Source organism: Rutidosis leptorrhynchoides, chromosome 1, assembly GCF_046630445.1.
Source record: "Rutidosis leptorrhynchoides isolate AG116_Rl617_1_P2 chromosome 1, CSIRO_AGI_Rlap_v1, whole genome shotgun sequence".
Lineage (NCBI taxonomy): Eukaryota > Viridiplantae > Streptophyta > Magnoliopsida > Asterales > Asteraceae > Rutidosis > Rutidosis leptorrhynchoides.
Window position 1 is genome coordinate 103,047,501 of NC_092333.1, and position 15,046 is coordinate 103,062,546.

Sequence of the window (15,046 nt, forward strand, 5' to 3'; positions counted from 1 at the left end):
ATCAATTTTTACAGATATTATTTAGTTTTCCGTTGTTAATCAGTGGCGGATAAAATACACAGAAATCTTTTATATTAAATTACATTTATTTATTTTAGTCATTAAATGCGTAAAATGTGATTAAAAAGGTTCGTCCATTATTTGTATTAATACCCTCACGAGTTCGCATCTTACTTGTTTAATATCAATCGAAATGACTAAAGGTTATTACAATCATTTGATATTTATTTTTAATATACTTTATTTATATATATATTTATATATATATGTATTTATTTTAATAATAAAATCATATTTTATTTTAATTTTACAAAGTTCATTAAAGCATATTATATTTTAAATTATACTTCAATATATACCTGTCTATATATATATATATATATATATATATATATATATATATATATATATATATATATATATATATATATATATATATATATATATATATATATATATATATATATATATATATATATATATATATATATATATTTAAATATATATGTACCTATATACATATAGTTGTTCGTGAATCGTCGGGAATAGTTAAGGTCAATTGAATATATGAAACAGTTCAAAATTTTTGAGACTCAACATTACAGACTTTCGCTTATCGTGTCAAAATCGTAAAAGATTAAGTTTAAATTTGGTCGGAAATCTCCGGGTCATCACATGTGAACCACGTGCCGGCAACATCAAGTGTGAACCACGTGCCGGTAGCACTATAAAATGAGGCGTGAACCACGTGCCGGTAGCGCCAAAGTGTGAACCACGAGCCGGTAGCACTATAAAAGAGTGAGACTCAAATGCGTATGGTGTGAACTACGTACCGGTAGCACCATAGCGTTATGGTTAACCATATTATGTTGATGGATATTGTTTAGCATGCTATATATATTGTGTTGTGTATATGCTAATGTGATGTTGTGATGGTGTACGAGTTATTAGCATTATGAGTAAGACAGCATGCTATTTGAGTTATATTCTCGTATGAGGTATTTGGTGGGTGCGAATGCAAATAGATGGGTTATATATGTGTATGTATAATTGTTGCACTCACTAAGCTTTGCTTACCCTCTCGTTGTTTATCTTTTTATAGGCTTCGGCGGAGACAAGGGTAAGGGCATTCGTATGGATTAGAGATCACGCTTGGTTTGTAGGGGATGCTTTTGGATGTTATAGCTTTTGGAGTTTGACCGAGAATTGGGTAGTTTAACCCCCAAACACTGTAGTGGCCCAAACTTTTCCATGTTTATATATATTAAATGAAATTATTATTTACATGATTAAGTGTTTCCAACATGTTAAGCAATCAAACTTGTTAATACTTGATTAATTGAAAAAGGTTTCATATAGACCATTGACCACCCAAGTTGACCGGTGATTCACGAACGTTAAAACTTGTAAAAACTATATGATGTCATATATATGGATATATATATAGTTAACATGGTATTATGATAAGTAAAAATATCATTAAGTATATTAACAATGAACTACATATGTAAAAACAAGACTACTAACTTAAGGATTTCGAAACGAGGCATATATGTAACGATTATCGTTGTAACGATATTTAATTGTATATATATCATATTAAGATATATTAATACATCGTAATATCATGATAATGTAATAATTTAACATCTCTTTAGATATAATAAATAATGGGTTAACAACATTTAACAAGATCGTTAACCTAAAGGTTTCAAAACAACACTTACATGTAACGACTAACGATGACTTAACGACTCAGTTAAAATGTATATACATGTAGTGTTTTGATATGTATTAATACATTTTTGAAAGACTTCAATACACTTATCAAAGTACTTCTACTTAACAAAAATGCTTACAATTACATCCTCATTTATTTTCATCAACAATTCTACTCGTATGCACTCGTATTCGTACTCGTACAATACCCAGCTTCTAAATGTATTTACTATTGGTATATACACTCTAATGATCAGCTCTTAGCAGCCCTTGTGAGTCACCTAACACATGTGGGAACCATCATTTGGCAACTAGCATGAAATATCTCATAAAATTACAAAAATATTAGTAATCATTCATGACTTATTTACAAGTAAACAAAATTACACATCCTTTATATCTAATCCATATACCAACGACCAAAAACACCTAAAAACACTTTAATTCTTCAATTTTCTTCATCTAATTGATCTCTCTCAAGTTCTATCTTCAAGTTCTAAGTGTTCTTCATAAATTCTATAAGTTCTAGTTTCATAAAATCAAGGATACTTCCAAGTTTGCTAGCTTACTTCCAATCTTGTAAAGTGATCATCCAATCTCAAGAAATATTTCTTATTTACAGTAAGATATCTTTCTAATACAAGGTAATACTCATATTCAAACTTTGATTCAATTTCTATAACTATAACAATCTTATTTCGAGTGGAAATCTTACTTGAACTTGTTTTCGTGTCATGATTCTGCTTCAAGAACTTTCAAGTCATCCAAGGATCCTTTGAAGCTAGATCTATTTTTATAATTTCCAGTAGGTTTACCTACTAAAATTAAGGTAGTAATGATGTTCATAACATCATTCGATTCATACATATAAAACTATCTTATTCGAAGATTTAAACTTGTAATCACTAGAACATAGTTTAGTTAATTCTAAACTTGTTCGCAAATAAAGTTAATCCTTCTAACTTGACATATCATATCGACCCATCTATATATATATTTCGGAACAACCATAGACACTCTATATGCAGTAATGTTGGAGTTAGCTATACAGGGTTGAGGTTGATTCCAAAATATTATATATACTTTGAGTTGTGATCTAGCCTGAGGTTTGTATACACGAGGTCGTGGATTGATTCGAGATAATATATATTGCTTTATTTTCTGTACATCTAACTGTGGACAATTAGTTGTAGGTTACTAACGAGGACAGCTGACTTAATAAACTTAAAACAGTAAAACATATTAAAAATGTTGTAAATATATTTTGAACATACTTTGATATATATGTACATATTTGTTATAGGTTCGTGAATCGACCAGTGGCCAAGTCTTACTTCCCGACGAAGTAAAAATCTGTGAAAGTGAGTTATAGTCCCACTTTTAAAATCTAATATTTTGGGATGAGAATACATGCAGTTTTATAAATGTTTTACAAAATAGACACAAGTAAATGAAACTACATTCTATGACTGGATTATTAAACCGAATATGCCCCTTTTTAGTCTGGTAATCTAAGAATTAGGGAACAGACACCCTAATTGACGCGAATCCTAAAGATAGATCTATTGGGCCTAACGAGCCCCATCCAAAGTACCGGATGCTTTAGTACTTCGAATTCATCATGTCCGAAGGGAGTCCTGGAATGATATGGGATATTCTATATGCATCTTGTTAAGGTCGGTTACCAGGTGTTCACCATATGAATGATTTTTATCTCTATGTATGGGATGTATATTGAAATATGAAATCTTGTGGTCTATTATTACGATTTGATAAATATAGGTTAAACCTATAACTCACCAACATTTTTGTTGATGTTTAAAGTATGTTTATTCTCAGGTGATTATTAAGAGCTTCCGCTGTTGCATGCTATTATATGGACAAGATTTGGTGTCAGCATGCTTGTATAATATTGTTTAAAACTGCATTCGAGATTTATTTTGTTGTAACATATTAATATTTGTAAACCAATATGTATTGGTAGTGTGTAAGTATGATATTTGTTAGATTATCATTTCTGGATAATCTAAGTGGTGTCTTGTTAACCTTGTCGATAAAATAAAGGATATGGTTTGTTTTAAAAACGAATGCAGTCTTTGAAAAACCTCTCATATAGAGGTCAAAACCTCGCAACGAAATCAATTAATATGGAACATTTATAATCAATATGAACGGGACATTTCAAACACCATGCTCATAGTGTCGTTTGGAATTTAAACTCTTATGGTCGGACTTGTATGTTTTGAACGAAACTCGTAAAACGGTCGATGTGGGCCCCGTTTTGTAAAACTCATTTTATGATTGAATCGTATGAGTTTTTCATATTAGAACATGTTGTGAAAAGCGTTTCGTCTAGAAATGTCGGGAAGTGGGAGATCTTTATTTGAAAATGGACAAAACCGGACAGAACTGATTTGGACCTGTGCGCGCCGCGTACCCTGAGGTGGTGCACGTGGCGCATTCTCCTGATAAAAATTTTTTTTTTTTTCGCGTAATCGGTTGGTTATTGGTTTGGGTTGTTACAACACGATTACGAATTTCATGATGAACACGATATTTGAATTTTCGAAATTGAAACTTTGACTCGAAAATTCAAGTTCGTTAAGATGAATTGGAATTTGATATTTTGCAGAAAGTTTGAGTGAAAGGTTTCTAACAACATGACATTTTTATATTTTAAAATATCATTCGAAATCAAGCTTTTCAAGAAAATAGCGCAAGAACAGAGCAGACTTGTTGCTGCGTCTTTTTTTTTTTTTTTTTTTTTTTTTTTTTTTTTTGACAATTGTAAGATGTTTTAAATTCTAATTGATAATGGTGATTAAGAAGCTGATTGAGTTAACTAATATTGCTGAAAATTTCGATTGATTTATAGCCCCAATTGGCTGACACACAATATTCGATCAGGAATATAAAAATAAATAAATTTGTTAAGTTCAACAAATTGTATAATTGATATGGACGTAATCAAACTTTAGAGATGTAAACAAAAATCATTTACAGTATTTGATTGAGATAGGAAACTGATTTTGGCTTTTATTAGACGTACGAATGATTTTATAATTATAATTATATTAAATTTCTAATAATATTAATAATAGGATTAATAATAATATTATTAATATTATCCTTATCAAAAAAATGATATTAATAATATTATTACTAATAATAATAAATTATATCATTTTCTAATAATTATAATAATGATAATATTTTATAATCATAATAATAATATTAATTCTTAATAATAATGGTAATAATAATATCTAATAATAATATTAATATTAACCATAATACTAAAATTATATCTTTACTACAAGTTATAATGATATTAACAATGATAACAATAATATAAATATAACAAATTAAATGTATCAAATTTCATTATTATAATTTTAATAATATTAATAATGAATGTAACCATAATAACTATCATTAAGCTTGTAATTATATTTAATATTGCAATTTATAAATTTTGTAATATTTAATAGTTATATAATGTATAATACTTTTATTGAATATTTATTATTTATAAATTTTATTATAATATACATATCATATTAATTATAGAAATCATATATATATATATATATATATATATATATATATATATATATATATATATATATATATATATATATATATATATATATATATATATATATAGATTCATTTTAAATTTCACTTAATTGTTTTGTATCTTATTCTTACATATTTGAATCTAATGTTTAATTTTTATTTTTATATTTTATAATTTCAGATTATTATATATACTTACATTTACATAATATATATATATATATATATATATATATATATATATATATATATATACATATTTATTTACAAACAATTGTTCGTGAATCGTCGGGAATAGTCAAGGTCAAATGCATTCATGAAAAATAGTTCCAACATTTTGAGAATCAGTTTAATAGACTTTGCTTATCGTGTCTGATTTAAGTTTAAATTTGGTCGGAAATTTCCGGGTCGTCACACCAGATCTGATAAAACTGACCCAGATCCAAAAACTGGATCCTGTCAAAATCAGTTATGATAAAACCGGATCCGGATCCAAAGATCCGAACCGATTCCAGCGGATCTAATGACTAGTTCTAAACCGGTAAATTTTCGGATCCAAACCGTATTAAAACTGGCATGAACACTTATTGGAGACGGCTCTTCAAATGTCTTGTCCTAACACTTATCAAACGCTCTTAACCACTTAACACATAAATTTTCTTTAATTTTTTAATTAAATTATACTCATAACACTTATTAAACATTTATATTTGTTATTTATAAATTTTAAAAAATAATAAATTATTTTTAAATTATTCACTTTTATCTCAAAATAACTGTATACTTTACTATTTTTGTTTATCCTAATAACTTATCTTTTATTCGAAATAATAATAATAATAATAATAATAATAATAATAATAATAATAATAATAATAATAATAACTTGAAGTTTTAACTATATCATATCTATTATTGAAAAATTAAATATGACAACTAGTTAATATTATAAGCAATCATTAAGTACAAATTAATAAATTAATTAATTAATGAGAAAATAGACAATTTGTAATCTCTCAAATCAAAGTAAAAGTTAAATCAGACAATTTTTGTGGAACGAAGAGAGTATCATTTATAGAGTTTCAATGTTTCATCTAGAACATTTTTATGGAGAAAAACATACTATTAATAAACAAAACCGAAGATTAAACACAGTAGAAAATTGATACAACATGCAACAAATAATAACTCTAGTCAACACCCGTAATATACGGGAAAAACCAACAACAAGTAAACCGAACTAAATCTATTCACCAACAAGATGTAACTAAAATATAACGCAAGTAAACAAACAACCAAAATTACATCCAAAGACGCCCCGAGAACCCACAAGACCAAACCATTCCAGTTAAGTCAATAAATGCTTGGAGAACGTCGATGTTTGTCGAATGTCGAGAGTCAGAAATACTTGGTGCCACCAAACTCTCAAGCCACTTCACATGAGATCACAAGCCACAACATCGGATTGAAAGATCGAATCTTTTAAGAGAGATTGTCACTTGGTTCAATACGAAAGATAAAACTGAAAAGAAAAGAGACAACAATGAAACCACGACTATGGACCTTCTATTAAATGTAACACGCTTGGATACATATAGGAATAAGATAACCCTCTTTATTACAAAGTTACAACCCTAGCCAAACAAGACTTCAAACTTTCAATCATTTAGAACGACTGAAACGCAAAGATCAACCTTCTATTTAAAGTAACACGCTACATATACAGGAATAATATAACCCGCTTAATTACAAAGTGGCAACCCTAGCCAAACAAACCGCAAACTTTAGGGCTTAATAGAAAATCAAGGTATTGGTCCACCGCTTCTTCAATTCCCCCAAAAAACGAAATGGGGAAAAAATCGAAGGAACCCAAACCTGAAATCCCTAATTCTTCATCGGAAAATATATTCAAATCCCTTTTCAATCTCGATAATGTTCAAGAACCCAATAACCTAACATCACAAGATTCAATCTTTTCCGATTCAAACCCCTTTCGAAGTAAACCCACCAACGAATCACAAAAACTTCAACAAATTCTTAATTTGGACGTTGATAGTCCACAAAAAGATAACACCCAGATACCCAACTCTTCAAATAAGTTGTTGATCAAGAGAAAAAGAAATCCCAAAAATATTGAATCAGATGGTTCTGATATTGAATTAGAGGTCAAGAAATCAAAGGTGGGTGTTTCAGAAAGTGATAAAGTTTCCAACTTTGATGTTGAAAAGAAGAAAAAGAAGAAAAGAAAGAGGGATGAAGTTGAAGCAGAGTATGAAGAAAGAAAGTATGGAGGGGTGGATTTGGAATTAAAAGAAGTTGAGGGTGGTAAAGTGAAAATTGGGGAGAAGAGGAAGGTGACTGATAAAGGAGAAGAAGATTTACTTGTTCCAAAAGAAGGATTTGATGATGAAGAGAAGCTGTTGAGAACTGTGTTTGTTGGTAATTTGCCATTAAAAGTGAAGAAGAAAGCATTGTTGAGAGAGTTTAGCCAATTTGGTGAAATCGATTCGATTAGGCTTCGGTCTATTCCTTTATTAGATGTGAGTTGATTTGCTAAATGGTTTTGTTGATTTTTAAATTAATTGTTTTGTTTAATTTGATTTAGTATATTGGTTTGTTACAGGACAAGACTCCAAGGAAAGGTGCTATACTCAAGAAGAAAATCAATGATGCTGTTGACAGGTTTTGTAAACATACTCAGTTTATTTTGTTGTTGATTTGTGGTGCATTTGGTTAGTTATATTAGTTTAAAGTATTTAAGAACATATGGTAGTTAAAGGAATATGCGATATTATCATCTCTTTATAAATTTAAATTCATTGGTGAATGCAGGGTCAATGCATACATTGTTTTTAAGACGGAGGATTCTGCTCAAGCTTCTTTGTCACATAACATGGCAGTTGTAAGTATTTCTTTTCAAACGTTTAATGTTAGTTATTCGACAGTAAAGAAATTGTTATTGTTAAGTTATGAGCTATAGAAATTGTACTAAATATCATATGCAGTGAACATCTGATTATGAAAAGCTAAGCTATAAGCATACAACGCTAACTGCAATTTATCGTTAACTTAACGCCATAGTCAGTGGTCATAAAATAAATACATTCAAGAGTAGATTATGAAGTTGCAGCATAGGAATTTACAAGTTTAGGCCCGATATGCTGGTTTAGTAATGTAGCTAGATGTAACACTGTAAAAATGATGTACGATTTGAAGGTGTTTTGCACATTTCAACTGTTTATCTGAATAATTTAGTTTATAAACTTCTGGATAAACAAATTCTGCGTATCATTTATCATAGTGTTTAGGGGTCAAATTATAACTGATTATTTGAGGCTATATTGCAGTTTAACTATTTACCCCTATTTTGACCTACTCTGTTTGACATATCACATAGGTTATACGAGTATAACTATCTTTAAAAACTCTACCTTTTTAACTAAACAAGAAGTAGACACAGTCATTTTATCCATCAGTTTCTTAAATTTCAAATTTTGCGGGCCTTTAAAAAATATCTACCATCTAATTATTACATCTCAAAACAGCATAAACATATCCGAACGCTATCTTCTACCACTTGATTTACTATAGTTGGTTATCTGATTTTCATTGTTTTTATTTTAGATATGTAAAAGTTGTGAGTTGGAAACGAGCCGGGCGTTCACCAACGTTGACTTTAAGTTTTAAATAAATCGAACATATATATTACACATAAATATATCAAACATAAAACACAAATATTTTAAATATTGATATAGGGCACAATATCTAATTTTAAAATATATTAAAATTTTGACTAACTATGATTCTGACCGACTCAGCCTGACTTTGACCCGATTTTTTTAGCGTTGACCGTCTTTTTGGCGTTTATGGACGAAACGGGAGGGGTTAGACCCCAAACCGACACGTCAATCGACTTTTACAACAGTGATGTAATTTACTTTTAAAGCGCAGATCTAGACCATCCCTTTGGTAATTTTATCACGTGTTTGATATTATTTTTCTAGGTGGGTGGAAATCATATTCATGTTGACCGAGCTTGTCCACCTCGTAAAAAGCTGAAGGGAGATAACGCTCCACTATATGACAGCAAAAGGACTGTGTTCATCGGTAATCTTCCATTTGATGTGAAGGTAAATATCATGTGCAGTTTCCGATTTTCCTTTTGATCCGTTTTGTTGTTCATTATTACACTGAACTTGATTTTGTTTTTAGGACGAAGAGCTTTATCAGTTGTTTAATGGCTTCAACAATTTGAAAGATTGCATCGAGGCAATTCGAGTGGTCAGAGATCCTGCTACAAGTATGGGAAAAGGCATTGCTTATGTCTTGTTTAAAACAAGGGTATGTGTACATGCACCTATATCTAATCATATTGTTGCTTAACTTTGTTTTGATATCGTACAAGACCATATATTTTCTCACTTAATCGAAAGATAATTGGCAGTTTTCATTGACCAAAGAATCTGAAATTGGTTACTTTTAAATCTCACATTCAATTATTATTACTGTTTGATTGCATCAATTTTTTTCTCTGATATCTCAAGAAAAGCGAAAAACTATATTTTAGGGAACATTTAGACTTAATATTACATTTTTTATTTCGTTCTTTTATAAATTACTTGGGAGGTATTGGTTGGAAATTGGAATCAACAAAACTTTTTTGTTGCGTTGTTTCATCTGATTGTATGTTATTCAAATTGTTGTCTTGATATGTAGTTTTTCAACCATTCTAAAGGCTAAAATGCTAAAGGTGACTAAATGGGCTCATCGGGTTTAAGATCAAAATGGGTTTGGGTCAAAACGTGTTTTTTTGTTTTGTTTTGTTTTTTTTTTGAAGTAATGTGGAGAGCAGGCCGGGTTTGGTTGACTTTTATCTTGACATGTTGAACTTTATAAAGACTTGGTATGTCAAGTATCATTATCTAATTACGGCATTTTCGTAACCGCATACTTTTTTTGGATTATACGATTTCAAAAAAGTTTCAATCCCTACTGGCTTACACTTTGGGGCCTTGCCTTAAAAAACGATTTCAAAAAATTTATGCATTAATTTTGCATTTTGGATGCATTTCAACCCTGTTCGACCCATATTCTTTTACGATATATTGTGTTAATTTTACTCCTTTTTTACTTTTTTGACCTGCTAGAGATTAAAACATGACCCTGAAATTTCCATTTCTATTTAAGATACATCAATAAATAATCAAATATAATTGATTAAATCAGATTGTTAGTATTGTAATTGTAATGTTTTATTATATATTGCAGGAAGCAGCGAATACGGTTGTTAAAAAACATAAACTGAAGATTCGAGACAGGGAGTTGAGGTTGTCTCATGCCATGAAAGCAAACTTAACACCTTCGAAACGGAAAGATTCATCATCATCATCAGCCAATAATAATAACAGCTCTTCGAAAAAGCCAGCTGTGGTCGGCGGTGGCGGCGGTGATACGTCTTATCAGGGAATTCGGGCCACCAAAACTGGCTGCCAAAAGAAGTTTGCGACAAGAATCCCTAAATCTGGCACGAGCGAATCAAGAAGTGAACGTGTGGTGAAGAAAAAAGTGCGATCAGATAAGAGGCCTGCGGTTGCCGCTAGAAAAGCGGCTGCAAATGCAGCTAGAACTGGCGGCGGCGGCGGCGGAGGTTCGAAACGCAAGTCTGAAAGCCGTACACCGCAGAGTAATGGCCGAAACAAGAAACCTAGGAAATTTAGATAGGTGTGTCATGTGTGTGTGTGTGTGGTCTTATGGTATGTTATAGCCAGGAACTCTATATACATTTTCTTTGGATTTGGTGACTTTTTTCATGTTATTAAAAAGGATTTAATTTAATTTAATTTAATTGATACCGTGTTGTACTAGTACCTTAAAATTTTAATTTAATTGATTTATACTGAGTTCTAATCGTAACTGAAGATTAAGAGCACGTTAGATAATTTTCAAATTGAAAATTGCACGGATCAAAAGTTGATCAAAAACTGAATAAACCCGTAATGTAGACTATTTAAACAGAACACGGCCCATTAAACACTCTACTTTAAATGGATTATCACAAAAATGCTCAAATATTTTTCACCCCTTGCACCAGAGTCCAAATTTTTTTTTTTTTTTTTACAAAATGCCCTCGCAAGGCGCAAGGTACCTTGCGACTTTGCGTCTTTGCGTCTTTTTCTAAAAAAATTACGGTTAAATGACATTTTTAAACCTCACTCCACACTTTCATCCGACTTCGCAAACACGCAAATAAACACTTACACAGGCGATCCGCAAAAACGCAAGCACAAACGCAAACCCTTTTCATCGCTTCCATTACCAGATTCTCCTCCTTCATCATCTCCACCACCACCTAACCCCTCTTGCCACCACCGTGGCTTCTTATACTAGCCTACAAGGGTTTTCACAAAGTATTAGGGTTTTCACGCAAAAGAAATCGGGTTTTCACGAAGTAATCAAGCAAATAATCAAGGAATCAACCTTGCAACGATGGCGAGCACCCAGGTTAGTGATTACTTTGTTGTTTATGTGTGTTTTATCTGTTTATTTTGGCTTCGATGCGAATTGTATAAATGTGCACACCAACTGCTCGATGAAATGTCTGTTCGAGGTGTATTTGTGTTTAATGAAGTACAACTGTTGTTTATGGCATGCAACTGTATTTTGGGTTATGTGTTCGAGTGAAACATACATTAACTGCTCGTAAAATTATGGAAATTGACCAGACGCAAGACCTAGTTTGCGTGCTTGCGTACGCAAAGCTAGTGGACGCAAGGTTATCTTTGAGTCCTTGCATGTTCCCAGAAGCTTGTCTTTGCGTCCTTGCGATGGTCAATTAAATGGACGCAAGTTTTATCTTGCGTTCTTGCGTCCTGATACTTTCTGCTGATTTTATTGTTACTTATGCAGGGATTTGTGGAAGGAAAGCTAACGATGAAGAATAAGTTGAGCGTTATAGGGGATGTGAAGAAGGTCATGACTGAGAATCAAATTAAAAAGTTTAAAGAAACGTGTTTCGGTCCATGGTTAGATCTAGAATACTTTGGTAATGATCCCGGGCTTGTACATTGCATGCTCCAACGGAAGAGTGTGCGGCCGGAAAGACTAAATAATGTTTAGTACCCCGATGAGCATGAGGATATATGGTTTCATTTCCAGAACAATTTTTCGATTAGATTTGGTCGCCGTGAATTTTGTCTTGTGACGGGTTTTTTGTTTAGTAGCCGGACGGACATGGCACATTACATCCCGAAGAATTATGACGTCCAGACCGCACCTATTAGACGACGTTTATTTAAGGATTTTAAAGATTCTCAAAATGTTTTGATTAGTGATGTTGAAAAGATGCTTTTAAAATCTGATCACAGCCGTATTAGTGACGATGATGTGGTGCGATTAGCAATTATCTTGATTGTAGAGAGAGGTTTTATGGGTAAACAAGGGATCCATGTTGTGAATAAAAAGTTTTTATGGCTAGTCGAAGAGTTATCGCGTGTTAATCAGTACCCATGGGGGTCTCGTATTTGGGAGCCAACTTACGAAGCGGTTAGTGAAGGGTTTGTTATTCGTGAAAGCCAATTAGAGAGTGGAAAGGCGTACACTTTGGCGGGGTTTATGTGGGCATTCAAGGTAAATGGTTGAATATTTATTATTTAATGTTAATATTTAAGATGTAACATAAATTAAATTAATTGTTTTTTTGGTTGTAGATTTGGATTCTCGAGTCTTACCATCGTACCATTAAACCGTTTGCAAAAAAGACTGACAAGAATGGAGTACCGAGGGCTCTTTTTTGGAAGCGTTCATCAGCCGAGTCATTTGGAATGTCTGAATACCTTAAACTCCTAGATATTCAGGTTAGTTACATTTTAAAAATGTTAGCCTATCCTAAATTGTTGCATAGTTTATCTGTTATCTGTTTACAGACAGGTTCTGGTATGGGCGCAAGGCATGTCTTGTGTCCTTGCGTGTGTTTTTTAAGTAGACGCAAGGTGTCTCTTGCGTCTTTGCGTGTGGTCGCAAGAGGTGGAGCTTGCATCCTTGCGTGTGGTCGCAAGAGTTGTTTGCGACCTTGCGTACACTGATGCAAGCTTTTCTTTGCGTCTTTGCGTATTCGTTTATGCTAATATTCTTATTTGATAATTAAATAATTAATTGTAGGATGAGTGTCCCAAGAAAAAGAGAACTTTACGTGGTCTGCAGCCAACTGAAACAGAAAAGAGTTGTCAATGGTGGATTTAGAGTGACGTGTTCTTTAGAGGAGGAAAGGTACTAGAAGATGAGATCGAGGATGAGGTCCAGGATGATGAAGTTGATCCAGTTGATCCAGTTGTTGATGGGTCTGAGCAGACACCCCGTGTGCATTCAACAGAAGATGTTCATACAGAGGGCCCTCACGATGTACACAATTTACATCGTATGTTAGAGTTGTTGACAAAGCGGATGGACAAACAAGAGAAAGAGTTAATTGATTGCAAACAACTTGTTATGCAACACGAAAAACTTTTATCGCAACAACAACAACAACAATATCAGGTAGATTGAATTGAAGTGATTTATTTATTATTTTTGGTATTAATTGAATTTTGATTTATCCCATTGATTTATTTATTATTTATGTTATTTATTGTGTTTAGGATGATGATACGTGTTTCAATCGATCTTTGTCTGATAATGAGATTGAAAGGCCTTCTCCAATGCACATTCGACGTGGAATCAGAGAAAGAAAGCCAACTGGTGTATTAAGGTCCCCATTCACAACACCTGGGTACAGAAAACCCATTGAGAAGGTACATTTCAGCAAATTAAAAAAGTTGCATGTTAAATTATTGCAATAAACAATGGCTAAATAATGATGTTTTCTGTGACTGTTGCGGATGCAAGACATACCTTGCGTCCTTGCGTGTCGCAAGGGTGTTCTTGCGTCCTGGCGTGTAGGCACGCAAGGGTGTTCTTGCGTTCTTGCGTCGGCATGTTGCAAGGTTGAGTTTGCGTCCTTGCGAATGGCTGTTTACTAAGTTATCATTTGTTTTTTTACTCAGTTGTCAAAAGATGCGGTTGAGAAAGTGGAAAGCATGAATGTTGTACAGTTAAGGACTGAAGAAGATCAAGGTCAATAACAAATTAATGAGGATGAGGTACCCATGGACACAGATGCAGCAGCAGAGGTGAGTTTTTCTGGCGCAAACAAACATTTGCGTCCTTGCGTCTGCTTTCTTTTAGGCGCAAGTGTGTTCTTGCGTCCTTGCGTCTCGTTGGTTCCACACACGCAAGAGATTGTTTGCGCCCTTGCGTCTGTTTGTATTAATTTAAATTAACCTTATTTGTTGAATTATTGTAGGTAAGTGTTGATAAGCAGTCTGTTAAAGTGACTAAAAGAAAAAGAAAGGAACAAGACTGGGCTACTGAGGAAGAAATTTGGGGGATGATTGACAGGTTTATAAATGATCAAGGAACTCTCCAACCACCGTCACCTAATGCCTGGAGAGATGGTAGAAAGCATGCAGGCCCAGCAAAAGATCCAAAGACAATGATTGAGAGTGATATTGCTTTAAACATACATATATTTCGACGCAATATCAATTATATTTCATCGGCTTTTACCGAAACGAAGACATTCAAATGCATAATTCACGAGAAAAACGGCAAAAGTAAACGCGAGCTTGAAGTTTGAAGAAATGATAATAAACGACGGGTTTTAACCAAATATATATCGAGATAACATTTATCCGAATGAAAGTCCAAGATG

General features: G+C 32.4%; 1 protein-coding gene across 1 annotated transcript; it reads left to right on the top strand.

Annotated features, from left to right (window-relative positions):
- Positions 1-7,033: 7,033 nt before the first annotated feature.
- LOC139863752 (uncharacterized) lies at positions 7,034-11,146 on the top strand. Its single transcript, XM_071852358.1, has 6 exons — positions 7,034-7,838; positions 7,922-7,980; positions 8,131-8,200; positions 9,306-9,431; positions 9,514-9,642; positions 10,570-11,146. The coding sequence occupies exons 1-6, from the start codon at positions 7,146-7,148 to the stop codon at positions 11,020-11,022; spliced, it is 1,530 nt and encodes a 509-aa protein (XP_071708459.1). The 5' UTR covers positions 7,034-7,145; the 3' UTR covers positions 11,023-11,146.
- Positions 11,147-15,046: the final 3,900 nt, after the last annotated feature.